At 47.2% G+C, this 26,664-nt stretch overlaps 2 protein-coding genes across 2 annotated transcripts in view; one reads left to right on the top strand and one right to left on the bottom strand.

Annotated features, from left to right (window-relative positions):
• Nucleotides 1–25,690, bottom strand: part of SCNN1G (sodium channel, non voltage gated 1 gamma subunit) — a 33,547-nt gene extending 7,857 nt beyond the window's left edge. Inside the window, exons 1-6 of the mRNA XM_011958312.1 lie at nucleotides 25,581–25,690; nucleotides 21,817–22,163; nucleotides 18,727–19,027; nucleotides 15,863–16,053; nucleotides 14,120–14,223; nucleotides 10,865–11,028 (exon numbers count right to left, since the gene is read on the bottom strand). Coding sequence (XP_011813702.1) covers nucleotides 10,865–11,028; nucleotides 14,120–14,223; nucleotides 15,863–16,053; nucleotides 18,727–19,027; nucleotides 21,817–22,163; nucleotides 25,581–25,637 — 1,164 coding nt within the window. The 5' untranslated portion in view covers nucleotides 25,638–25,690. The remainder of the gene's footprint in view (nucleotides 1–10,864; nucleotides 11,029–14,119; nucleotides 14,224–15,862; nucleotides 16,054–18,726; nucleotides 19,028–21,816; nucleotides 22,164–25,580) is intronic.
• Nucleotides 25,691–26,013: 323 nt separating this feature from the next.
• The window catches only part of USP31 (ubiquitin specific peptidase 31), a 136,258-nt gene continuing 135,607 nt past the window's right edge, over nucleotides 26,014–26,664 (top strand). Inside the window, exon 1 of the mRNA XM_011958325.1 lies at nucleotides 26,014–26,088. Within this exon, the coding sequence (XP_011813715.1) occupies nucleotides 26,014–26,088 (75 nt within the window). The remainder of the gene's footprint in view (nucleotides 26,089–26,664) is intronic.

The raw sequence follows: 26,664 nt of genomic DNA, 5'->3' as shown, positions 1-26,664 counted from the left end.
GTGGAAGGATCACTTGAGCCCAGGAGGTCCAGGCTGCAGTGGGCCATCATCGTACCACTGCACTCCAGCCTGGGCAACAGAATGAGACTCTATCTTTAAAAAAGAAGATGAAGAAGTGGACAGAGGATGACTGAGTAGAGCAAACAGGAAAGGCTTGAGGCAAGAGGGGCTGGTGTGGCTGAAAATGGCAAAATAGAGAAATTGCTGGAGATGAAGTCAGACAGGGAGGTTGAGGTCAAATCATGCCCAGCTGAGAAATTTGGATTTGATTGTCTGAATGAAATGGATTTGCAGTTGGCGAATCCACTGGGAGGTGGGAGGAGGGATTAGAAAGATAAGCAGGGGCCAGGCACAGTTGCTCATGCATGTAATCCCAGCACTTTGGGAGACTGAGGAGGGAGGATTGCTTCAGTCTGGGGTTCAAGGCTGCAATGAGCTACGATTCTGCAATCCAGTCTGGGTGACAGAGCAAGACCCCATATTGAAAACAAAGAGAGGCCGGGCGCGGTGGCTCAAGCCTGTAATCCCAGCACTTTGGGAGGCCGAGACGGGCTGATCACGAGGTCAGGAGATCGAGACCATCCTGGCTATCACGGTGAAACCCCGTCTCTACTAAAAATACAAAAACTAGCCGGGCGAGGTGGCGGGCGCCTGTAGTCCCAGCTACTTGGGAGGCTGAGGCAGGAGAATGGCGTAAACCCAGGAGGCAGAGCTTGCAGTGAGCTGAGATCTGGCCACTGCACTCCAGTCCGGGCGACAGAGTGAGACTCCGCCTCAAAAAAAAGAAAACAGAGAGAGGAGGGAAGGAAGGAAGGAAAGAAGGAAGGAAGGAAGGAAGAGGAAAAGAAAGGAGAGAAAGAGAAAGAGAAAGAAAGAAAGAAAGAAAGAAAGAAAGAAAGAAAGAAAGAAAGAAAGAAAGAAAGAAAGAAAGAAAAAGAAAGAAAGAAAGAAAGAGAAAGAAAGAAAGAAAGAGAAAGAGAGAGAGAGAGATGGAAAGGAAGGGAGAAAGGAAGTGCAGCAGGGACTATGAGTTGCTTGGGATTCCCGCTCAAGTGAAGGACCCATTGCCTTGTTTTCTGGTCCCAGAAGTTGACTTGAAAGATGTTGACTTTCTTAGAAAAAAGCCAAGGAAAGTTCAACAGAGTAGAATGCTACCCTGATCATCAGAGGAGGTAAACAGCATTGTCACTCAAAGTTCAAAATCCTTATTCAATAATTTTTTATTTTTATTTTTTTTAGAGATGAGGGTCTCACTCTGTCACCCAGGGTGGAGTGCAGTGGTATAATCAAGGCTCACTGCAGCCTCTACCTCCCAGGCTCAAGGGACCCTCCTGCTTCAGCCTCCCCGAGTAGCTGGGACCACAGGCTGCTGCCACTGCACCTAGGTTCAATCATGTTTTATTGTGGATTACTAAATTTTGCTCTAGCTTAATATTTGTCACTGCAAATAAATAATCCAGCCAAGCCAAACAAGCATAAATGGAGGTAGGGGGAGGATAACATCTTCTAACTCAGTGGAAGATAAATCGTGACCAGTTTAACATAACGGTGTGTTTGTATGCTGTGTGCATCCACGTGCCCATGTACAATCGTTTTTATTTTTTTGGTTGGGGAGATGGGGGTAAAGAGAAAATGAATGGCAGATTTGTGGGAGGGAAGAACATTATTTTCACTTTGAAGAGAGAATGAAAAGCGGCGGGGGCAGGGGGAAGGAACGAAGAGGTTTGAAGCAGGTGGAAATTGTAGCCATCTCAATTGGCTATAATCCCTTTCTGTTTGTATTGCATTTCATCTGCTGACCCATTAGTCTCCCTCAATTCACTGCAAGTACCTCCAGGGCAATTGACGATTCTCATATAAAACTGTTTAAACAACAGAAGCAAACAAAGGGGAAAGTGGCTGTCTGGCCTCCCCTCTTTCCCAGGGTGCCTGCGCTAACAGACCAGATCCTGCATCTCAGACAGACAGACATGGACTCACACATTCACTTTGCCCTGCAACCTGCCCTTCTCACTAACAAGGGTGAGTCTCTTTCTATGTCAGTACAGAATAAATAGACTTAATAGCTGGGTAGAAAATGCATGCAGGGCCTCTAGTACACGCTAGGGCTGGGCTGGGCACAGAGGTGCAAAGATGTCAAGCAGTGGCCTTCCTTGAGGTCACAATTCCTTGCCATCCTCTAAGCTTCTTCAAGCAGCAGGATCCCTGGGCAGACGTGTTCCTTTGGGTGCCCCTCGGTCCTGCTGAACTGTTCCCGGAGTCTAGAGGGTCAGCTACAGGCTCTACCTGCCTGGGGTAGGAAAGCACAATACCCTGGCATCCAGATGAGGGGTCTGTCCACTTAGGCAAGCCATGTGCAGCCAGCAGGGGTGGCTGGGGCTCCCTCTACCTTGAAAACCAGCCCATGGGCTGCTTCCAGGAAACCTATTATGAGAAACCATTTGGATTTCAATGCTTTCTGGGTACTCAATGGCCCTTCATTCTGCAACGATGCTTATCAAACTCACAGCACTTGGAAGGTTCCGGTTGTTTTCTGAAGCAACCAGAAGTAGAGCAAATGAAGCGAAATTCCTGTTCTGAGTGGGGTAGAGGTCTTGAGATTCTCAAAACCTCGAATGCGGTGACTTTGACAGAATGCTCTTCCCTCCGCCCCAGCTTTCAGTTTTCCAGAACCGCTGGCTTGTGGAGGCTAGGAAGACATTTTGACTTCTAAGCTGACCCCTGGGGACACACAAAAAAAGAGTGTGTATGTGTGTGCATATGTTTGAGTTTGTATGTGTGTGCATACACTTATGCATGTAAAAGTGTGTATGTGTGTACACACATAGGTATGTGTGCACGTATGTGTATGTATAGAGGTATATGTGTGGGACATAGAGCCCATTTATATCAAACCAGGTTCTATCTGCTTCTTTCTGAAGATCTTGGGGGAAGGAGACAATTGCATAGGAGTCCTTAGCTCACCACCCTCTTTCTCTCTCTCAGACAGGGTCTCGATCTGTCACCCAGGCTGGAGTGCAATGGTCCTATCATGGCTCATGGCAGCCTTGACCTCCTGGACTCAGGTAATCCTCCCACCTCAGCCTCCCAAAGTGCTAGGATTACAGGTATGGGCCACTGCACCCAGCAAGCTCATTCTTTAAGGTATAAACAGTGCTAAGGGGAAAAGTCCAGAGGGCAACAGAGCCTAAGGGGCAGGGAGGTGACAAGAGGAGGGCCTTTATCAAAGCCCCCACAGCTTCTGGGGTTAGAGAGTCAGCTCCCACCTTCTTGCAACCTTGAGAACTTCCAACCAGTATAATCATGTCTCATCTGTGAGATGGTCAGTCCAGCCAAGCTATTCTCAGACAAGGTGGCTATTGTTCTCACATTTCAGTGGTAACTCTTGTCCCAGCCAGTAATCCCAAGTCACCTTCTCAGAAAGATTGCCCGCCTTGCCACAGCTTAGCGGTTTGCAAATTCTGTTCTGTCTGCACCCTGTTTTAAGGCCCATCACAGAAGGGTGGGTGGTAACCAGGCTGGTCTGTCTCCCAGGCTCAACTACATTCATCCCGCATTTCTATTTCCATTGTGTACATTTCTGGGTAAGACTTTGTTTGAGTGAGAGATTCTCCCAGCAGTAAAAAGGACTTCCTCCCCCAGCCACTGAGGGCATGGTGGAGGTGTCTACCAGCCACAGTCAACAGGCCAAAGTGGCAGCTGGGCTCTGGGGGTGGGTGGGGAGCCTTTATTTCCCTTGGTTTCCATGCTCTGCCTCTGTTTCTCAGAATGGACTGCTGCTTCTGCCAGGCAGGGGACAGCAGGGATGGCCAGGCTGGGGATGAAACAGGTGGATGGTTTTCTTCTTGAACTGTGCAGACCTGGGAGGGACTCTTTTTTTTTTTTTTTTTTCTTGGAGATGGAGCCTCACTCTATTGCCCAGGCTGGAGTGCAGTGGCATGATCTCGGCTCACTGCAACCTCCACCTCCCGGGTTTAAGCCATTCTCATGCCTTCGCCTCTCAAGTAGCTGGGATTATAGGCGTGTGCTACCACGCCCAGCTAATTTCTTTGTGTTTTTGGTAGAGATGGGGTTTCACCATGTTGACCAGGCTGGTCTTGAACTCCTGACCTTAGGTGATCTGCCCTCCTTGGCCTCCCAAAGATTACAAGCATGAGCTGCTGTGCCCAGCTTGGACTCATTATTGAGGAGGTTTTGTTTGCTTTGAGTCTCTAGGCTGTCTCAGGGCCCCTCCCATGACCCTGTCCTGATGGTCTCCTCTGACCATGGGCATAAGGGGGTTGAATTCTGGGCCCTTCTAGAAGGCTTTTTCTCTAGGAACTGTGTTATAGTCAATGGTCATTCACCCCTAAACAACCGGTAGCACCAGGTGGGCTAGATAAGGGGTCAGGAATGTGGGCTCGGGTCCGAATAAGTCTGAAATCAGATTCCCACTGTGCTACCTAGTGGCTATTTGATTTTGATTAAAGGAGGCTGAGGACAGTGGGTCACTTGAGGTCAGGAGTTCGAGACCTGTCTAACATGTCAGCCTGTCTAACATGGCGAAACCCCATCTCCACTAAAAATACAATAATCACCTAGGTGTGGTGGCTCATGCCTGTAATCCCAGCTACCTGGGAGGCTGAGGTGGGAGGATTGCTTGAACCCACAAGGTCAGAGCGGCAGTAAACTCCCACTTTGGCCTCCCAAAGCACTAGGATTATAGGTGTGAGCCACTGCACCCAGTGAAAAAAATTCTGATGGCTTAAAATATTACATGAAATAATAAAATAACTGGAAGCAAACTCAATTTAGTATCTGGTCTCAAAGAGGAAGAACTCTCATTAACATAATGACTAAAGAAGAAAACAAAGACTTTGACTATGTAAACATTCACTATTTTGCATGTGAAAAAGTATCCTAAAGAAAACCACAAACTGGGAAAGATACTTGCAACACATATGGCAAATAATCACTATCCTTTAAGTATGTACAATTATTAATAGTATCTTTTATATATAATGTACTAGTAGTGTATAATATAAATATATCTTATATATGTGTGTACATATATGTGTGTGTATATATATAATTCATAAAGGAGAGGGGTGTTAAAAAAGACCATAGAAACCTTCCCTAACCCCTCTTTTTCCTTTTTCACTCAAAGTTATTTTTCCTTCTCTTCACCTCTTTTCTTAAACAATATATAGTAACAGTCTCTCTCTCTCTCTCTCTCTCTCTATATATATATATATACAGACACACATACATTTTTGTGTGTGTGTGTGTGATGGAGTATCACTCTGCCACCCAGCCTGCAGTGCAGTGGCACGGCCACAGCTTACTGCAATCTCTGCCTCTTGGGTTCAAGTGATCCTCCCACATCAGCCTCCCAAGTAACTGGGACTACAGGTGTGTGCCACCACAGCTGGCTAATTTTTATATTTTTTTGTAGAGATGGGGTGTCACCATATTGCCCAGGCCGGTCTCAAATCTCCTAGGCACAAGTGATCCACCCGCCTCAACCTGCCAAAGTGCTGGATTACAGGTGTAAGCCACTGTGCCCAGCCAAGCCAATATACTTTAAGCACTTACTATATGCCAAGCACATTTCAAGCATTTCACATGTACCAACTCATTAAATTCTCACCAGCCATGAAGTAACATCATTATTATCATCCCTATTTTACAGATGAGATCACTGAGTCAGAGATTACACAACTAACGTGCAAAACTGGGGTTTGAATCTCAGCCATTAGAACTCTTAATCCCTGTTTGGCATAGATTGAACTTGTGAAATGAAGTCTGGGTATGTGCTTTAGAATCAAAAGGTACAACAGGATTTGTAATGACATGGAGTCTCCCCAGTCTCCAGGGCCTGGTCCCCAACTCCACTGGGTGAGTGGTCCACCCATGTCCACTTCCTCATTTTCCATTCACCATTCAACCTATTGTACTTTGGTTTCTGTTCCACTCCTTCCACTGAAAATGTCTCTTGCACAGAACACTGGTGACCTCTTGGCTGCCAAAACCAGAGAATGCTTTTGCCCTCTACCTTGCCTGACCTCTCGACTGTACTTGCTACTTTTGGTCACACCTTCTGTAAAATTCTCTTCCTTGATTTATCTGATGCCAACTCTTTCTGGCTTCTGATCCTACTTCTCTGCCTCTCTTTCTCCTTTAACTTTCCGCTCAGCCCTTAAACATTTGCACGTTTAGGGTTCTGTCTCAGGTCTTGGGTGATGGCATTTATTTCCATGTCTGCAATTACCCCCCAAGATTTTCTCCTGAGCTCTAGGTCCATAGCATCTAATGAATGCTTTCTTTTCACCTTGACTTCTCAAAGGCATAACAAATTGGGTCTGTCCCAAATTGAAGTGGTCTTCTCCCCCAAACATACCCTGCCCTTGGATTCTCTAATTCTGAGCCTGGCATTCCTCCATCTCTCTGCCCAAGCCACTACCTAAATATCAATCTAACTTCCCCCTGGCCCTTCTCGCTAACATTGGCTGTCAAGCCCTGTTGCTTCTGTGCTATAATATCCCTGAAATCTATTCCCTCTGCTCATCCCCACAGCCATTGCCTCAGCTGAGGTCCACATCATTTCTTTCTAGAATTACTACAGATGTACTGTCTCCAGTATACTGATAATACTTCCATTAAAATGATTTCTTTGAAAAGTTTCACTACACAGCTTAAATAAACTCATTTTGTGGCTCCTTTGTAATTGTTACGTTCTTTGTCTGGACTGGCTCTTCTTGACTATTTGCCTGCACTTGTCCTTCTAAATCCATCATTTATAAAGCCTTCTCCAATAGCTTCTGTCTGGGCATCCATCCATCCACCCTCCTAACCACCCACTCACCTATCTATCCATCCATCCATCCAGCCAACCATCTACCTACCCATCTACCCACTCACCTATCCATCCATCCATCCATCCATCCATTCAACCATCCATCCAACCACTCACTTATCCATCTACCCATCCACCCATCCATCTGTCATCTATCAATATTTACTGAGGATCTGTTATGTTCGAAGAAGCAAGCTTCGGAACCAGGCAGAAAAGGTCTGTTTCGACAGAGATGGAAACTGTATTGCAAAGTTGTGCTTACTTTTGTCTTTGGTCAGGCATGGTGGCTCACGCCTATAATCCCAGCACTTTGGGAAGCCCAGATGGGAGGACTGTTTGAGGCCAGGAGTTTGAGAGCAGCCTCAGCAACATAGTGAGACCCCCATCTCTACAAAAATTTAAAAATTAGCCAGACACGGTGGCATATGCCTGTGGTCCCAGCTACTTGGAAGGCTGAGGCAGGAGGATCACATGACCCCAGGTGGTCAAGGTTGCTGTGATCTGTGAGCTGTGATCACACCACTACACTCCAGCCTAGATGACAGAGCAATACCTTGTCTTTAAAAAAAGCAAACAAACTTTCGTCTTCCCCTCTTCAAGTTAAGAACTTTGAAGGTAGGAGCTCTGTTGGGTTCACCTTTTAATATTCAGTACTTTGGACACGCAATCTCTCAGTGAATAAAGGAAGTTTTGTTTACCAACTGCCGGCCAGCCTGACTGAGCCTACCAGCTACACACACCTATTAATCAATCAATACATAAATAAAATCAGAAAGGAAGGAAGTCTAGTTTGGTTGGACTTCTTCTTAGTGACTCTCTGCTGACCTCTTCATAATCCCTGTTTTTTTTTTTCTGTTGTTGTTCTAAATGCTCATAAATCAGACCTAAAGCTGACTGACCCTGCTCTATGGCTTTGATTTTCTACATCTCAAATTAAGCGTAGCAGAAAACTCACTCATGTCTATGTTTACCCACCACTGGTAAAGAGAACATTTGCTTAACAATGTGGTGGATATTTCCAAGCTCAGAGCAAGAAAACAAGAGAGCAGAATTCCTTAGTTCTCGTACTTTTGTAAGCTCTAGTAACTCACACCAGTTTGAAAAGAGGGAAGAGGGCGAAAGGATAAGGGAAGGATGCGCTGCAAATCCTGGATCCTACTTCGGGGTGCAGATAAAACTGTGTGGGACATGTCTGACCAAAATGCTCACTACTGTGCTCTGAAGTTTTGCCATCTGCCAGTGAACAAAAGAATGAATTGCCCAGCTACTTAAGTGGCTGTCTCTTAAAAAAGTCTTTTCAAGTCACAGTTTGAGCAGATTGGGGGTTCGAGATAGTTTTTCTTTTTTCATTCACACAGCTCAAGCTAATACACATTACTTCCCTCCCATGCTGGAACAAAGCCCCTAAGTAACATGCCTCCTGAGAGCATCCGGGGGCCCAGAAAGACCATTTTGATGGTTTCCCTTGTCCAGGGTTGTCCTTTCTATGGGGCACCACGAGGCAGTGAAGCCACAGACTTCGTCTGTCACACTTCCATTCTAGTTCATCATCTTGCTGTCTCAGCTTAAATAGCATCTTCTCAGGAAAGCCTTCCTTGAACCTTATCTTCCCCACTGAAAATGAGCCCCAGGTCAGTCATGTCATAATATACACTCATATGGTCTTGCATTTCTTCTTCATAGCACTTACGGCAATTATAATGAATCATTTGTGCCGTTTCTGGTTTATTACTCAATCCTCTCTGCTGGACTCTAGACTCTCTCAGGACAGGGACAGTGTCCTCCACACTGAGGTACCCCATGTCTAGCACATAGAAAGTGCTCAGAAAATATCAGTTGAATGGATAAATGACAGATGGATATCCAAGCCCTAAATGCCCACCATCTCTTTGTCTAACCCAATGCAAAGCTATAGCTAGATCTTTGTGTCATTCTAGCTTCACTTTCACTTGGGAAGACACAATTATCTTTTCCTCTAATTCTGCATTGCTCAAGTTTCTAAAGCCGAGGCCCTCAGGAGTTCAAGGCTCCAGTGAGCTATGATTGTGTCACTGCACTCCAGCCTGGGTGACAGAGCAAGACCCTGACTCTAAAAGTTTTTAAATTTAAACATTAAAAAAAAGGTCGAGCCAAGGCTCCCAAGTGTGCTGCCTCTTAGAATAACCACTGCAACTTGGTAGAAATATAGATCCTTAGGCGCATCTTCTACAGATTCTGATTCAGTGACTTTGAGTCTGATAATCAACCAGGTTTGGAAGCCACTGCTCTGGAGGATACGTTTGTGAGGGATAAAGGCTAGGAAGTTTAATTGGGGATATTAAGGTTGGATTTAAATAAAGGCGTGAACAGATGTATAGTCCACAAGGAGATTTTGTTTCTTTCTCCCCACTCCCAAACAGGTAAAGAAAAGTGTCATTATGGGCCAGGCAAAGGGGCTCACACCTGTAATTCCAGCACTTTGGGAGGCCGAGTTGGGTGGATCACGAGGTCAGGAAATCAAGACCATCCTGGCTAACACGGTGAAACTTCGTCTCTACTAAAAATACAAAAAATTAGCCAGCAGTGGTGGCGGGCGCCTGTAGTCCCAGCTACTCAGGAGGCTGAGGCAGGATAGTGGCGTGAACCAGGGAGGCGGAGGTTGCAGTGAGCCGAGATCGCACCACTGCACTCCAGTCTTGGTGATAGAGTCTCACTCAGGTTGGAGTGCAGTGGTACAATCATCGCTCACTGAAGCCTCGACCTCCCTGGGGTCAGGTGATTGTCCTACTTCAGCCTCCCGAGTAGCTGGAACTACAGGCATGTGCCACCATGCCTGGTGAATTTTTGTATTTTGTTTTTGGTAGAGATGGGGTTTTGCTATGTTGCCCAGGCTGGTCTCAAACTTCTGGGCTCAAGTAATCCACCCGCCTTGGCCTCCCAAAGTGTTGGGATTACAGGCATGAGCCACTGTGCCTGGTCTAAATAAGTTCTTAACAGTCATTCTATGAAAGAGAGAAAGGGAGAGGCAGACAGATCCTGGAATAAAAAGACCCCAGGCCTGCAAACAAGAAAACTGCAAACAAGAAAACTCCATAAGCAGTGGAGTGACCAGGGCCATCAGAGTCCACTCTTTACCTTGCCATTCAGCTCCCACTGGGCAAGGCTGACTCAGGGGTTGGAGTCTGCAGCTTACTTGTGTTTCTGTTGATAGGTTTGTGTGTTCTCAGTGCCCAGAGAGGTCCACAAAGGTCAAATTTGGAGGGAGAAGGGGTTGTTGGTAAATGAGGTAAAATTGATGGAAGCGTGATGGGCTAAATAGACCTTGGAGAGCTGAGTGACTTTCTACTAGGCTTTAATACAGTTACTGACATGCCTCATAGGCCTTTAAGCAATCCAGAAAGACAGTTAGTAATCTTATCTATTTGTATTACTGACAAATATATAGTTAGTGTCCTAATGCCTTGCTTCCAGCATAGGTTCCACAAATGCTGGTGTCTTGCTTTTTAAATTCTTTCCACAAATGGCATCCTGTCCTATCAATCCATGCAAATACAATCTTTTTATTATTATTATTATTATTATTTTTTTTTTTATTGGAGTGTTGCTGTGTTGCTTAGGCTGGAGTGCAGTGGCATGATTCATGATTTTGGCTCATTGCAACCTCCTTCTCCTGGGTTTAAGCTATTCTCTTGCCTCAGCCTCCTAAGTAACTGGGATTACAGGCATGTGCTACCACACCCAGCTAATTTTTTGTATTTTTAGTAGAGACAGGTTTCACGAAGTTGGCCAGGCTGGTCTCGAACTCTTGACCTCACCTTGGTCTCCCGAAGTGCTGGGATTACAGGTGTGAGCCACTGCAGTCGGCCAGAAGATACAAATACAACCTTTAATGTAACTCCTGAAATGAGTGGAGTAACCATGGGAAAATCTGGGACCATGTTCCCTTTTGAAACAAACACCCTTTTCCACAGGCTGCACCTCATTGGTTATCCTTGAAAAAAAAAAAAATCTGTTCTCTCCAAGCCTATGGAAATGAGAATATTCTCTTACCAGGTGCATTCCTATAGAGGTGACCATTGCCGTCTCAATCTCTGTTCCCACATCTTCGACGAAGGGATACTCGTCCTGCCGATGGATGATCACCTTAGCTCCAGTGGAGGAAACGAGGAATGGGTTGTATTCCTCTTCATTTATGTACAAAATGACTTGCAGCCCTGGGAGGATAAGGCAACCTGCTGTGATCCAAGGCTAGGAAAACATTTCCTGGGACGTAACCCACCTCTCCCACTGCTTCAGGAGCTTCAAATCCAAGACCAGGTATTTCCAACAAGTGACAGGTGGACAAGGGCTAGACTGGAAGCTCCATGAGATTGGAATGCGTGCCTGACTTGCTCTCTGCTGTGCCCCCACAGCTTAGCCCAAAACAGGGGCTCAAACAGTATCACTGTCACAGTTCTTGCTAAGGGTACGTTTTTGCCAAGTATAAGGAAATTGCCACTCTGCCCGAGACATGCATCTCCATGTGGTCCTTTGAGATGGGGAGCTCAGAACATTCAAAAGAACATGCATTGCTCTGGCTGCTTAACCCCTCAGGGCGGGCACTCAGAGAAGAGATGAACCACTAATTGTGTTTCTGATCACTGGCGCAACTTCTTCTCCCACTCCTGCTCTTGTCCCCTGCAGTCTATGCTGACCCAGCACCAGAGTAAACACAGTACCAGTGCACATGGGAACTGAGAGTGAAAAGTTGCAGGGCCCTGGCTCTTCTACAGATGGGCTGTGACCTCCAGAAATTCACTTCCCCTCTCTGGGCTTATTTACAAATTGTTTGCAATTGTTTACAAATCATTTGCAGTTGTTTACCAATTGCCCTTGTTTACAAATTGAATGTCAGTATAACTCAAAATTCTCTTCTTTCCATCCATAAAGACCCTGCTCATTCACGTACGGGCTGAGGTCCTTTGAAAATTGGACCTCAGACCAGGTCACTCCTTGAAACCTGAAACTCTTCAGTGGCATCCCACTGGATATATGGGAATGCCACAGAATAAACCTGGCTGCATCTGTCAAGGTGATGATGATACAGCCCCTGCCTACTTCTCCCTCCTCATCTCCTCCCACTCTCTCCCCACCTCAATAAGCTCCAAGCACACTGGTCTTACTTCTGTTTCTAGAACACATCTGATTCATGTCCTTCCCAGGGCCTTTGCCCTTGCTAGTCCCTGGAATGTTCTTGTGTAGATCTTAACATGAATCTTTTCCTCCCTAAATAGCCCCCTCTTAGAGATCTTATCCAAACTAACCACCCCCCCATCCCGACCCCAGCCACTCTGTCTTCCCACTCTGCCTCTTTCTTCCCTGAATAGCAGTCATTAGGATTTGTAACTAGATCATGTCTGTGTAGTTGTGTACTCATTTTTTATCTGTCTCTCCCCATGGAAATTTAAGTTCCCTAACAGCAGAGAAGACATCTGTCTTTTCACTGCTGTGTCCCCGGTATGTAGAAGAGGGCCTGGCAAACAGGAGATACTCCATGCTTGGTAAGTGGATGAGTGAATCAGCAGGGTCTATATGGATGGAAAGAAGATACTTTTGAGAGTTATTCTGACATTCAATTTGTAAACAAGGGCAATTTGTAAACAATTGCAAAGAATTGGTAAACAATTGCAAATGATTTGTAAACAACTTGTAAACAATTGCAAACAATGTGTAAACAACTTGTAAACAATTGCAAACAATTTGTAAATAACTTGTAAACAACTGCAAACAATTTGTAAACAACTTGTAAATAATTGCAAACAATTTGTAAACAACTTGTAAATAATTGCAAACAATTTGTAAACAACTTGTAAATAATTACAAACAAAGCCCAGAGAGGGGAAGTGAATTGCTTGAGGTCACACAGCCCCTCCATAGCAGAGCCAGGACTCTGCAACTTTTCACTCTGTTTCCAGATTACTTCTTCCCCATGAAGTATGTGCACTGAATTACGATTCCTTGCAGACTTAGTAAGAGCACAGACTACACAGTGACAAAGGCCAGGATTCCAAGTGTGGATTTCCTTTACGACAGGCCCTTGCTTGTCCTGGTGGGAGTATATCTGCATATCACATCATGTTCTATTTGCATGGGACCTTTCAAGCATTCTTTCTGGGCATAAGCCAGGCCAATCTGTTCAGTTCCTACCTTCTCTACAAATGTAATCATAGTGGAATAGTAGTAATAGTAGTGCTGGAAGTTGCAATGGTATTATTTTGGGGGTAGTAGCAGCAGTAGCAATGGTGGTAGGCTGGTAACAATGCTAGTAACAGTAATAATAGTAGTAATAACAATAGCAACCAGCACTTATTGTATGCTTAGTATGTGTTATGACTGAATTGTTTACTGCCTCAAATTCATATGTTGAAGCCCTAACCCCCAAAGGGATATTATTTGGAGATAGGGCCTTAATTAAGGTAAAAGGAAGTCATAAGCAGAGGACTCTAATCTGATAGGACTGATGTCCTGATCAGAAGAGAGAGAGAGACATCACAGGCCTCTCTCTGTTGACACACCACAGAGGAAAGACCATGTGAGGACATGGAAGGAAGACAGTCAGACTTCTGAACCCAAAGAGAGAAGCCTCACCAGAACCGAGTCTGCCTGTGCCTTGATTTTGGACTTTCTAATCTCCAAAACTGTGATATATAAATGTCTGTTGTCGAAGGCACCCAGTCTCTTGTATTTTGTTATACAAGCAGACTAAGAGAGTGCAGATCAGGTCTTATTCTAAGTCTGTATCTTAAGTCCTCTCAGTAATCTCATATGGGAGATACTGTTATTAGTCCCACTTTATAGATGAAGCACAGTAACTTGCCCAAGGTCACACAGTGAGTGGCCGAGCTGGGTTTCGGCTCCGTCCAGAATCTGTCACCTGAACTAAGATAAATGTGCATCTACCTCCCTAATCTGTTCCGCATATTTGGGCTCAACTCCATTTGGAAACCACCTGTCCTGCATTACTCACCCTAGCTATGTTATGAGTCTAAACCAGAGTAGTTCCCTAGCAGAAGGAGCCCCAGCGATGTCCCTGTCACTCTCTCAAAGGTGGAGGAGAAGTCAAGAAGGAAAACAGACACTGACATAGAAGGAAGGAACCAGCATGAACACTGATGGAAATGCTGATACAAAAAAAGGGCATCCTTAGTTTCTGGCCAAGTGGGAAAGATCCTGCATTTCCAGAGGGCTCCTGCATCCCCACTGTCCTGCTGCCCCTATGTCCACTGTTGGAGGACCTCAAGATCTCCTTGGCACACGTTTCCTTACCATATTCGCTGCCCCCCATGGAGGTGCTGAGAATGGTCTCATTTTCTCTGTTGTTGAAAGTGTAGCAATTCCCATGCATTGGATGGTGGAAAAGCGTGAAATTCCTATGGAGGAAGAAAATGGGTCAGAAAGGGATCTCCCCACTGCGTCTTAGCTGAAGTTGGGCAGGGCAGTGCTAATGGAGTCAACTCTCTTTGGGGAGAATGCGTGAGAGACGTGACTCATTTTCCACATCTTGCTCCTGATCAAATGACAAACAAGGCCCCTCATTCTGGTTGACACACATGGACGTAGAACTAGACTCTCTGCCTTCTGTTTTCTCTCGGAATCCTCTCACCTTCATCTCTACCCTGACTTGACATTCCTTGTGCCATGTCTGTCCCCAAATTCCTCCACTTTTGAATTTCTCAGTCAACACTTGACATTTTCCATTCAAATTTCCATTCCTAGAAAATAATCCCCAGGGAAAGAATCACAGCATCTATGCCCTTACGTGAGTTTGGAACCCAATTCTTAGGGAGACATGATTCCATTTGTTTACTTTTCACAAGAACCAATCTGTCTGCTAACATATATATAGGGAAAAGAGGCTTAGTATTTTATTTTATTTTTATTTTTATTTTTATTTTTATTTTTGAGACAGGGTCTTGCTCTGTTGCTCAGGCTGAAGTGCAATGGCGCAATTATGGCTCACTGCAGCCTCAACCTCCCAGACTCAAGTGATCTTCCTACCTCAGCCTCCTGAGTAGCTGGGACTACAGGTGTGTGCAATTATGCCCAGATAAGTTTTTGATTTTTTTTTTTCTAGAAAGGAGGTTTTGCCACATTGCCCAGGCTGGTCTCAAACTCTTGAGCTCAAGCAGTCATCCTCCTCAGCCTCCCAAAGTGCTGGGATTACAAGCGTGAGCCACTGTGCCCAGCCCAGGAACACTTTAGAATGTCTCACCCACTGCCCAGTCACCATGAGGGATCTGAGTGTTATCCTAAAGGTGAACGGTTTGAAATCTCACATATTTGAACATGGGCCTTTCTCCCCCCATCCCTCCCTCCTTCTCTTCCTTCCTTCCTTCGAACGATGGTTCTTAATCATCAGTATGCATTTTGGTAATATACAAGGTTAGGTTATATGCACACTATATGACAAAAACAGCAATCACTTTTGTGCCAATCTAATACCTTGTGGGTTGGTGTGTTTGTTTGTTTGTTTGTTTGTTTTTGGAGACAGAGTCTTGTTGTGTAGCCCAGACTGGAGTGCAGTAGTGCAATCTCGGCTTACTGCAACCTCTGCCTCCCGGGTTCAAGTGATTCTCCTGCCTCAGTTTCCTGAATAGCTGGGACTACAGGCGTGCACCACCACGCCTGGCTAAGTTTTGTATTTTTAGTAGAGATGGGGTCTCACTATGTTGTCCAGGCTGGTCTTGAACTCTTGACCTCAAGCGATCCACCTACCCCAGCCTCCCAAAGTGCTGGGATTTAGAGGCATGAACCACCATGACCAGCCAACTACCTTGTTTTTAATGAGTAGTTTAATGACTTTAAGGATATTTTGATTTTATGGCATGCACACCTTACTCACTGACTCTAGAACACAGCTCCCATGTAAACAATTTCCAAAGGCAGCGTCAGTGAGAAGAGCACCTTTTGCTCCCAAGACCTATCATCAAGGCTGTAGGTTCCTGCAAGGGGCCTGGTACTCAGAGCTGCCAGTCCTCAGAGGCTGAGAGAGCAGCGTTCTTTCCTGACCTGGCATCACAGGACACTCCATCAAAGAAGCAGGTCACCAGCAGCTCCTCAGCAGAATAGCTCATGTTGATTTTCTTCTCCAGAGGCACCTGTGCCATGATATTCATGTAGTGCAGCTTATACCACTCCTGAATGGCATTGATCCCTGAGCTGAAGGTGTAGGTGGCACAGTCGGAGGTGTCATTCGAGCACTGTGAATAAGAGGAGACACGAGGCTGAAGCCATCGGTCCTATCGCTGCTCTTCAGAAGGACTGTAAGAATGAGGGACTGAGACTTCCAGATCAGATACTCAGGGGAACAGGTTGGATATCTGGGGCAAGGATGAGTTTCCTCTCACTTCTAGGGGCTGGGAGTGATCATCCTCAAGCCTCAAAGACCAAAAAGGGGCTGAGTGAGAAAGGACACAGAGTCCTACTCCTGCAACTCTGCACAACTTGCCCACCAAGCAAGAAGGAAAACCAGCTTCTTCAGAGTCCCCAGGTACCCTGGGGTTCACCTGATTGATGCTACTACGTTCCTAACAACCTTTCCCATTTCCTATCATATCAACAGTCAAGCTATCTGGATTCCAGCCCAGACTCTGCAGGAGAAGGAGAGACTACTTCTCTGCAGGATCTTAGGCAAGATATTCTGTACCCATTATCTCACCCACAAAATATTGACTGAAACACCATCCTTCCCAACCACGTGTGGTAGCTGGGAGGACCCATGTTTGAAATATACAATAATGAGAACGTCATAGGGAAGCCATTGTATATTCCAAATGTTCTCATCACACAAAGCTTGGAAACTTTTCCAAATGGACAGATGTCAACTGATTTTGGCTGGTTGCAGTGGCTCATGCCTGTAATCCTAATGCTTTGGAAGGTTGTAGTGGGAAGACTGATTGAGGCCAGGAATTCGAGACCAGTGTGGGAAACATGGCTAGACCCCTATCTCCACAAAAAATAGAAAAATTATCTAGGTGTGGTGGTGCATTCCTGTAGTCCAAGCTACTTGGGAGGCTGAGGTGGGAAAATTGTTTGAACCCAGGAGTTCTAGGCTGCAGTGAACGATGATTGCACCACTCCCACCTGGATGACAGAGTGAGATCTTGTTTCTAAAACAAACAAACAAACATATATATAAAGAGTTGATTTTGGTATCAAGAAGAACCTTGCAGATATCCTATGAAAGGACCCAAGAAGACTTTGAAATCTCAATGATTTAGAAGGTCCATTTTTCAGGATTTGGGACTATAGCTACAAGGTTACACAATTGGCAATCAAGCCTATAAGGTATGGACATAGCCCCCATCCTCCAGAGGTGACTGGGGCATGGAGAGGGAGGGTGGTGATACAGTGTGCCCAGGAAGGTACTAGAATTCATTTTCAGTGAATGGCATTTCTCAAGAGCCCCTCAGGACAGGTGCGGTGGCTCACGCCTGTAATCTCAGCACTTTGGGAGGCCGAAGGTGGGGGGACCACCTGAGGTCAAGAGTTCGAGACCAGCCTGACCAACATGGTGAAACCCAGTCTCTACTAAAAATACGAAAAATTAGCCAAGCATGGTGGTGCATGCCTGTAATCCCAGCTACTCGGGAGGCTGAGGCAGGAGAATCACTTGAACCCGGGAGGTAGAGGTTGCAGTGAGCTGAGATTGCACCACTGCACTCCAGCCTGGATGACGGAGTGAGACTCTGTCTCAAAAAAAAAAAAACCCTCAAATGGGACGAAAAGGGAAAATGAAGTCAGACGAGGCACCTCATGAAGGCAAGTACTGCAGGAACACTGATGTTTCTGCCGTTTACTGTCTATCTTTTTCTTTCTGGTGCCTGCACGTCAATTTTGCTTTGGAAGAATTTCCTTTCCCCCTCTGGATACAGCCTGGTGTGATTGTCCATGAAGATACTCCACCATCCATTAGCCAAAGGGTGATTAGGTGACCCAAGCTTGACCAACCAGATAGTCCCAAGACAGAATTTGACTCTTAAGCATTAACAATACCAACAAAAACTGAACATATTTGATGCTTCTTTACTCCAGCAGCAATATCTGAAATGACTTTTCATTATGCCTTGCTACCTAGATCCCTGCATCTGTCCTAATTTCTGCCCTTTGAGAGGCCTCTGTGAGTTACTGGTTGCCTTCTAACACACTTCCCCCTCCCTCTGCACCCCCCAACTGAAAATTACCTGAGTCAGTTTCAGTTGTTTGCAGCTGAATCACCCCAGCTGGGTGTCTTTCTTTCCTTTCTTTTCTTTCTTTCTCTCTTTCTCTCTTTCTTTCTTTCTTTTAAAAATAATTTTACTTTAAGTTCTGGGATACATGTGCAGAACATGCAGGTTTGTTACATAGGTATACATGTGCCATGGTGGTTTGCTGCACCTATCAATCCATCATCTAGGTTTTAAGCCCCGCATGCATTAGGTATTTGTCCTAATTCTCTCCCTTTGCTTGCCCCCCACCTCTACCCCCCCCTTTTTTTTAACGGAGTCTCATTCTGTCACCCAGGCTGGAGTATAGTGACACTGTCTGGGCTCACTGCAACCTCCACCTCCTGGGTTCAAGCAATTCTCTTGCCTCAGCTTCCCAAGTAGCTGAGACTACAGGCATGTGCCACCATGCCCAGCTAATTTTTGTATTTTAGTGGAGACGGGTTTCACCATGTTGGTCAGGCTGGTCTCGAACTCCTGACCTCAGGTGATCTGCCCGCCTTGGCCTCCCAAAGCGCTGGGATTACAGGCATGAGTCACTGTGCCTGACCCCAGCTGGGTGTATTTCTTCCAGTGGGACCACAGAGGCTAGTGGCCAAGGAGAAGAGTCCTGGATCCAGCCCATCCCATGCCCCTAAGCAGTGAAAGAATGAGAAGGTGAAATCTTACCAGCTGGAATCCCACCACCTGCTTGGACTCGATGTGCATGACATTTGAAGCCTTGTGAATGATTCTCCCATCAACTTTTCGCTTCCTCCCTGTGAAGAAGTCCCTGGCCTTGCCCTTCTCATACTGATCAAAGATCAGCAGCGGGATCCGGTGGGAGAATCTGGGCTGCATTCCCTCCAAGACGGAGCTCCAGGACTCCGCCTCTCGGCGCTTCCGGGACTCTGGAAAGCCGTACAGGGACTTCAGGGCCTCTCTGGTCTCCTGTTCCAAGTCAGCTAGAAGGTGGCGCACAGCGCTGTACCTGCCAAGGTGGGGAGGAAAAGTCAGGGAGAGGGGAGGCAGCACTGGCACAACCCTGGTGCTCCTCCGGGTTGTTTTCCATCAACACGTGTCAGCCTCGTGCCCACCTTTCCCAACACCTTGGCAGAGGAGACCACGCCTTTCATGACTTGACGCATCCAGAGTGACCCTGGCTCCGGCAAATGAGGAAAGGCTCATGTGTGACCTGTGTGTGACTTCCTGTGGCTTCACCTCTGCTGCCACTATCTGCTTGCTCTCGGGGTGTGTTGATGAGTTTGTCCTGACCAGCATTTCTGGAGTGGTGACTGTCAGTTGCCTCCCATAAGCCAGCCACAGTGAGGACAAGTAAATAACTGCCAACCGGGAGTCTACCTAGTGGGCAGGCTCCTTCTCCACTCAGCTCACTCTGCCTCTGCCCTCTGATTGTCCTCAAATCTGTGCTGGGGGGGAAGGAGGGTATAACCGTTACCTTGATGACCCCCAAGAACACAAAATAATTATAAAGGAGTTGCCTTCATGAAGCATAATATACCATCTTCTAATTTTCACAAATCAAATGGTTCCAGTCTCCTCTTAACTCTCTCCTCTCTCCTTTCTCTCCCTTGCTCCAGGCACAGGCAGCAGAGCATAGCAATTGAGAATAGAAACCCCAGAGCCAAAGTACCTGGGTTTAGGTTCCCCATCCTGGTACTGGCTACTTTACCTTGGACAAATGTCTTGGCCTTTCTGTGTTTTAGCTTTCTCCTTTGTAAAGTGGGGTTGTTGGGAAGGTTCAATGAGTTTATTACATATAATAAACACGCACAGATATACATATAGATAATTAAATGGCCTCTGTTGTTGTTAATATTTTAGAGACAGGGTCACTCTGTTGCTGAGGCTGAAGTGCAGTGGTGCAATCATGGCTCACTGTAGCCTAGAAGTCCTGGGCTCAAGCAATCCTCCCACCCTGGCCTCCCAACTTGCTAGGACTATGAATGTGTGCCACCACACCTGGCTAATTTAAAATAAAATGTTTTTAGAGATGGGGTCTTGCTCTGTTGTCCAGGCTGGTCTCGAATTCCTGGCCTCAAGCAATCCTCATGCCTTGGCTTCTGAAAATGCTGAGATTTCAGGCATAAGCCACTGTGCTTCTATTGTTAATAATATTAGTGTTATTATATTGATTAAGACTTTATTCCTCCACTACAATATAAGCGCCACTAAGGCAAATACTGTGTTTGGGTTGTTCAGTTCTCTATCCCAGAACCTAGTACAATGCATGACAGTTTATAGATGCTGAGTAAATTATTATGGAACAAATAATGAATGGAAAGAAGGAAGGAGGACCAGAGAGAGAGAGAAGGAGGGAGGGAGAAAGAAAGAAGAGGAAGATATGGAGGGTGGAGAAAGAGTCTTAGACTTGATCTTGATTTTGAGCTTTGCACCACCTTGGTGATGACTCTGGACAAGTTAGTTTCCTTAGATAATCTTCCTCCCCTGCTCTTCTTCCCTTCTCCCCACCCCTGCTCTGACAAAGTCTGCCTTATTCTGACCTGCCTCACGGACCAGTTTTCCATAATCCTGAGAAGGACTCTGATGACCTATTTAGAACAGGTCCTGCCGAGGATGATAGGGCAGTCCCAAGGGCTGATCACACCCAGAGCCTGATGATCTAATTAATGGGGCTGGGTTTATTCAGATGAGGGTTTGGGGCAGCTGAGGTGCTCACGGAAGTCACCTGGGTGTCACTTCTGAGTCAGCCTTGAGCTCACTCATGCTGCAGGGGGAGTGAGCATGTGAGCTTGGAGAACCAGGGGCGCAGATGCGGACGGGGGTTGGCTAATTTGGGCTTAATATGGGGAGTGTGCAGAGGGGGTTAGTTCATTCCAGGCCTCTTCTAAGTGAAAAAAGCCTGCAGCTTCCTCTTTCTGCTCTCCCCAGGCTAGCCCATCCTCGGAAGTCATTGATGGGGTGGGTGGGGTGGGTGTGTTGGCTCACTCCTGTAATCTTAGCACTTTGAGAGACCAAAGTGGCAGCACCACTTGAACTCAGGAGTTTGAGACCAGCCTGAGTAACACAGCGAGACCCCATCCCTTAAACAAAAAAACAAAAATTAGCTGGATGTGGTGGCATGTGCCTATAGTCCCAGCTGCTCAGGAGACTGCAGTGGGAGAATTGCCTGAGCCCAGGAAGTCAGGGCTGCAGTGAGCTATGATTGCACCACTGCACTCCAGCTTGGGTGACATGAGACCCTGTCTCTTAAAAAAAAAAAAAAAAAAAAAGGCCAGGTGCAGTGGCTCACGCCTGTAATTCCAACACTTTGGGAGGCCAAGGCAGGTGGATCACCTGTGGTCAGGAGTTCAAGACCAGTCTGGCCAAACATGGTGAAATCCTGTCTCTACTAAAAATACAAAAAATTAGCCTGGCATGGTGGTGCGCCCCTGTAGTCCCAGCTACTTGGAAGGATTGTTTGAACCTGGGAGGCGGAGGTTGCAGTGAGTCGAGATGGTGCCATTGCATCCTATCCTGGGCAACAAGAGAGAAACTCCATCTCAAAAAAAAAAAAAAAAAAAAAAAACAAAGAAAGAAAGAAAAAAAGTCACTGATGGTCTGAAAACTTGGCACATACAGATTTAGAACTGGGGAGAGGGCTGTTTACCAGTGTTAGCAACAAATTCAAATTTCTAGAAAGCACGTTTGTAGGCTGGAATCGCCCTCCAGGCTGCCAGTGTGTCACTTTCTGGAGGGGCTTCGGCCTCCGTAGGGGGCCTGACTCCCTACTCCCGTTTCCCAGCTCATGCCTCTTACTTGTAGGGGTTGATATTGCAGATGGTGACCGCAGGAAAATCCAGCTTCCGGAAGTGAACTTTGATGGAAACGGAGACAGTATAGAAGGAGAAGACTAGGAGGGCGCACTGCCAGAGGATGAGGGCGACTGCAGTCAGTGTGAACCCGATCCAGAGGAGGCGGCGCAGGCGGCCGCGGGACACCACGATGCGGCGGCAGCCATGGGTGTTGGTGTTGAGGCAGTACCACCGCATCAGCTCTTTAATGGTCGGCGCCTGAGGGCCCGTCACGGGCAGATTCTTCTTTATCTTGGCTTTGATCTTCTCTCCAGGAGCCATGGCGAGGATGGGACTTTGAGGACGGGCGTGCTGGAGGGGCAGAGAAGAGAAGCAGGTGAGCTGTCAGGCCCCAGTGTGTCCCTGGAGGCCACAGCCTGAGAAACACCAGTCCACGCGCCCTTAGAGGCCCCCTTCCTCTGTTCCTCTGTGGTTTAGACACTTTGCATTCCGAAGCCTTGGCCCCTTCTCCACGACGTTTGGTTTTGGCCACGACAGCTGCCAGAGAAGCTGCCTACTTCTCTTAGGGCCCCCAGGCCTAGCCGCGCGGGGGCTGGGTGAGGTGCAACCTGCAAAGCGCTGGCTGGACAGGCTGCTGGACCTTTCCCCGGGTTCCTGGAGCAGGAGCTCTGGAAGCAGCCCCATCAACTCTCTTATCAGGCAGGGGTACCCGTGCCTTATCACCTGCAGTAGCTCGCCTTCCTCGAGGGTAGCATTCCTATCTCATTATGCCCCCTGGTGCCTAGCACAGTGTCTGGCACAGAGCAGTGCTCGGCAGATTGTAACTGACAGATGAAATCTGCCAAGAAAATTTCCCGGCAGCCACCTTAGATCATGTTCCTGGCTGTATTTTCCCCAGCCTTTTCTCTGAGGCTTTATTATAAGTGAAACGATTTCTCTTTCCTTTCTTCTCTTTACGGTCAAGCTCTTAATGTTTCCAGATCACCTGATGTAACAACAACCTACAACTGTTGGCCACTTAGTGTTTGCCAGGCATTGTGCCATATTTCCTTCATTCTAATATACCATTAATTTAGAGAATGCCCTTGATTTAATAACAGCTTTGGGGGAGAGTACCAGTACTGGAAAGCAAATTACCACATTCATCAATGTACACAATGCATCTCAACTATACAAACCTTACAATGAGAAATAACTTTAGAAGTGAACTAATATGCTACATAAAAACTCATTTCATGTTTATAATATATAGTCTCATTAGTCTCATAAGTAAATTAGTCTCTCTCTATAAATATACATATAGCCTATATATATTTCATTTTGTATTTCAACAGTTTCATGAAGTAGGCATGCTATTATTATCACCATGTTACAGAGGAGGAAAATGGGCTCAGAGAGGTTGAATATCTTGGGCAAGATGATGCAGCTGGTTAGTGGAAGAGCTGGATGGAACCTTGCAGCCTTTACACTATGGCATTTGCCTTTGAGGGGCCTGGTAGTATGCTGGGTGCAGAGAGTTAATTAACAGTACCGAGAACTAAAGGTAGAGGAAAGAGAAGGAACCCTGAGCTATTTAATTTACAAACTCTGAACAGTGCACATGACCACTTCCCAAGACTTGTGAGCACTAGTATTGGGGATAGGGGGTATATGAAAAATGTGTCCCCCTATGCCTTCTACAGTGACAAAGGCAAATAAGGACATATCCTAGGGTATACAGGGAGGTCCCCAGAACCAGAAAGGGCTTATGTCTGTGACTTCGATGTGCCCCATCAAGATTTTTAGGCAGGATTCGGATCCTGCAGAGTTATGTTTTTTTTCCCACCCTGAACCCATGAAATACGGGCTAAAATTGGAAGCTGGGGCAAAGCTAGGAGGCTTCCAAGCTTATGATACTAGTGGGTTTGAGGTCTCTGATGCAAAGGAAATGGAGTGCTGGGCATGGAGGTGAGATGCCCAGAGCAGCCAAACTGCTCTAAACCCTCCATAAATTGATATGATTTTACCAGGATAAAGAACACTATCAAAATGATGCTAGTAGCTTCTGGGCAACAGGAATATAATTTGTTTTGTTTTTATCACTTAAAATATTGTCTATCCTTACCTCCTCCCTCACTACAATCCAAAATAAATAAATAAATAAATAAATAAATAAATAAGGAAAGAAAGAAAAAAAATTAGCAAGAGTTTGTTTTTAAAATCTAGGTCCAGGTTCAATTGCTTGTCAAATAAAACTGCAGCCCTTCTCTGTGAATGTTCAACAGAAGCTGTGATTTCAGCTCTCAGGGGTCCCTCTGCCCCATCAGCCCTTTCCCCAGAAACGACCTTGACCCCAATGGATCAGTCGACAATGTCAGAGGAGCCCCAAGTGAAGGAAGGGGAACCGATCTTGCACTTTGCAAAACAGATAAAATATTCATATAAATAATATTTCAACTTCAAAGCAAAACAAGACTGTAGCTACCATTAGATTATGCAGCCTGATCCAATGTGATACCTTGGTGGAAGACTTATTGGCTGATATCCAGCACTTATTCTTCTAAGTACTTTGTAGGTGTCACCTCATTTAATTTTCACAAGAATCTTCTGAGGTAGGTGTCACAACTACCCCCATTATACAAATGAAACAGACGCTGACAGGTTAAGTAGCTTGCCCAAGGTCACACTAGAAAGTGGCTGAGCTGGGATTTGCACCTAGGAGTCCCTTTAACGACTAGCTAGGCTGCTCCTCAATCACGAATAATAATAACAGCAGCAGGGAAAGCAGCAATAATAGCACCTATCATTTATTGATCCCTTTCTCTACTCCCAGGCATCCCACTCAGTCCTTTTCACACACTACCTGATTTAATCCTCACTACAGTTATATGAGGTGCTATTACTTGGCCCATTTCACAGAGAAGGAAACTGAGGCACAGAGGTTAGGTAATTTGCCCAAGACCACACAGGTAGAAAGGATTTGAAGGATTCTTTAGAATTCCACGGTCCTGGCTCACCGCAGCGACTCTGTGCACCCCCTCCTCACCTACCACCGACTTTGCCTGTCCCCCATCCCACAGTGCAGGACCCCAAAGCTTGGGGAAGGATGAGAGATTTGCCCCAAGTCTAGCGTTGGGTTCGCTGGACCGGAGAGTTCCCGACCAGTGCCCGTCCCGGGGGGCGACTCCTGTGCAGAAATCACTTGAACTCAGCCCTCAGCCCCAGGGCCCGGACCTGAGCTCCTCCAGAGCGACCCCGCAGCCCCTGCCCTCCCGGCGCGGAGCAAGCGGGCGCTGTCCTGTGAAGGAAGCCACGTCTGCCCCAGGGAGCCCCGGCTGAAGACGCTGGAGCAAATCCAACCAGCCCACTTCAAGTGTTTGCTTCTTTCTGCACCAAGTCACCCCGGAGAAAGCATTCCAGAGGGTAGAAGGAACAGTAGCGGACAGGTCCACGCGACTCACCCCGGCAGGGAAGGGGGCTGAGCAGGCGCTGGGCAGAGAAAAGAGGCGAGGTGCGGCCCGGGACCCCCAGACCCCCGGACTCCGGACATAGTTCCTGAGTGGCTCTCGACTGGCTCTGTGATCCGGGTCACGGCGTGGGTAGACCCCGGAGAGCTGGACGCTACCGCCCGGGCAAGGTGTCCCAGCATCCCGGGCACCGGGAAGCCGCCACCGGCTGATGCTGACTCAGTCACCTACCGCGCTGACGGCGTGCGACGCCCTGGCGCCCGGCAGCCGCTCCGGTGTCCAGAACCCCCGAGCTGGTCCGCCTCAACCCGGCTGAACTCACCTCTCGGTTCCAAAGGGTCCAAGGCTCGTGAATGAGCGATCCGGGTGCGCTGCTCATCTGCTCGCTCTCGGGCTAGCATCCCCTGGCAGCGCCACCACGGGCTCTTGTGGGCCGGCTGGGCCCCGCCCCCTGGGACCCCGCCTCCCCAGGCCCCGCCCCTACCTGCCCAGGTGCTTTCCCCAGGCCGCCAGGCACCTGCGGCCGCCCGAAGCGGGCCACGACTTCGCAGCGCCCCCTGGCGCCACGAGGCCGCCCTGCGCCCCAGCCCGGCCTGCGCGGCGCCTTCCTGGGCCACCGCGCAGTGCCTGCTGCCGCCCCGAGGCCGCCCTGCCACCCTGCATGCCCGCTGGGTCTCTGCGGCACTTACCCCAAGGCGCCTCGCAGCGCCTCCCGCCCCCTATTACTGTCCCGCGCCTTCCTTCCACTCTCGCGGATGGCAGGCGCCTGCCCTAGCACCAGCAGGAATCCCACGCAGCCGCGCTCCTCGGACTCCCTTCAGACCCGCAGCGTGAGGCCGCTTCAGGGCCCACCTTAGTCTAGCTGTAGGCAGCAGGGGCTGTTCAGCCAAGTCACTCATCCTTTGCCCTTTTCAGCTGCTTCTTTCTCTTTCTTTCGTTCTTTCCTTCCTTCCTTTTCCTCTTTCCTTCTTCTTCTTCTTTTTTTTTTTTTTTTTTGAGACGGAATCTCGCTCTGTCACCCAATCTGGAGTGCAATGACACGATCTCAGCTCACTACAGCCTCCGCCTTCCGGGTTCAAGCGATTCTGCCTCAGCCTCCCAAGTAACTGGGGTTACAGGCACGCGCCACCAAGCCCGGATTAATTTGTATGTTTTTAGTAGAGACGCAGTTTCACCATGTTGGCTAGGCTGGTCTCAAACTACTGACCTCAGGTGATCCACGCGTCTTGGCCTCCCAAAGTGCTGGGATTACAGGCGTGAGCCACCGCCCCTGGCCTGTCTTTCCTTCTTTCCTTTTCTTTCTTTTCTTTCTCTCTTTCTTTCTCTCTCTCTTTCTTTCTTTTCTTTCTTTCTTTCTTTCTTTCTTTCTTTCTTTCTTTCTTTCTTTCTTTCTTTCTTTCTTTCTT

Source organism: Colobus angolensis, unplaced genomic scaffold, assembly GCF_000951035.1.
Source record: "Colobus angolensis palliatus isolate OR3802 unplaced genomic scaffold, Cang.pa_1.0 Scaffold468, whole genome shotgun sequence".
NCBI lineage: Eukaryota > Metazoa > Chordata > Mammalia > Primates > Cercopithecidae > Colobus > Colobus angolensis.
This window is presented reverse-complemented; position numbering and strand designations above follow the sequence as displayed.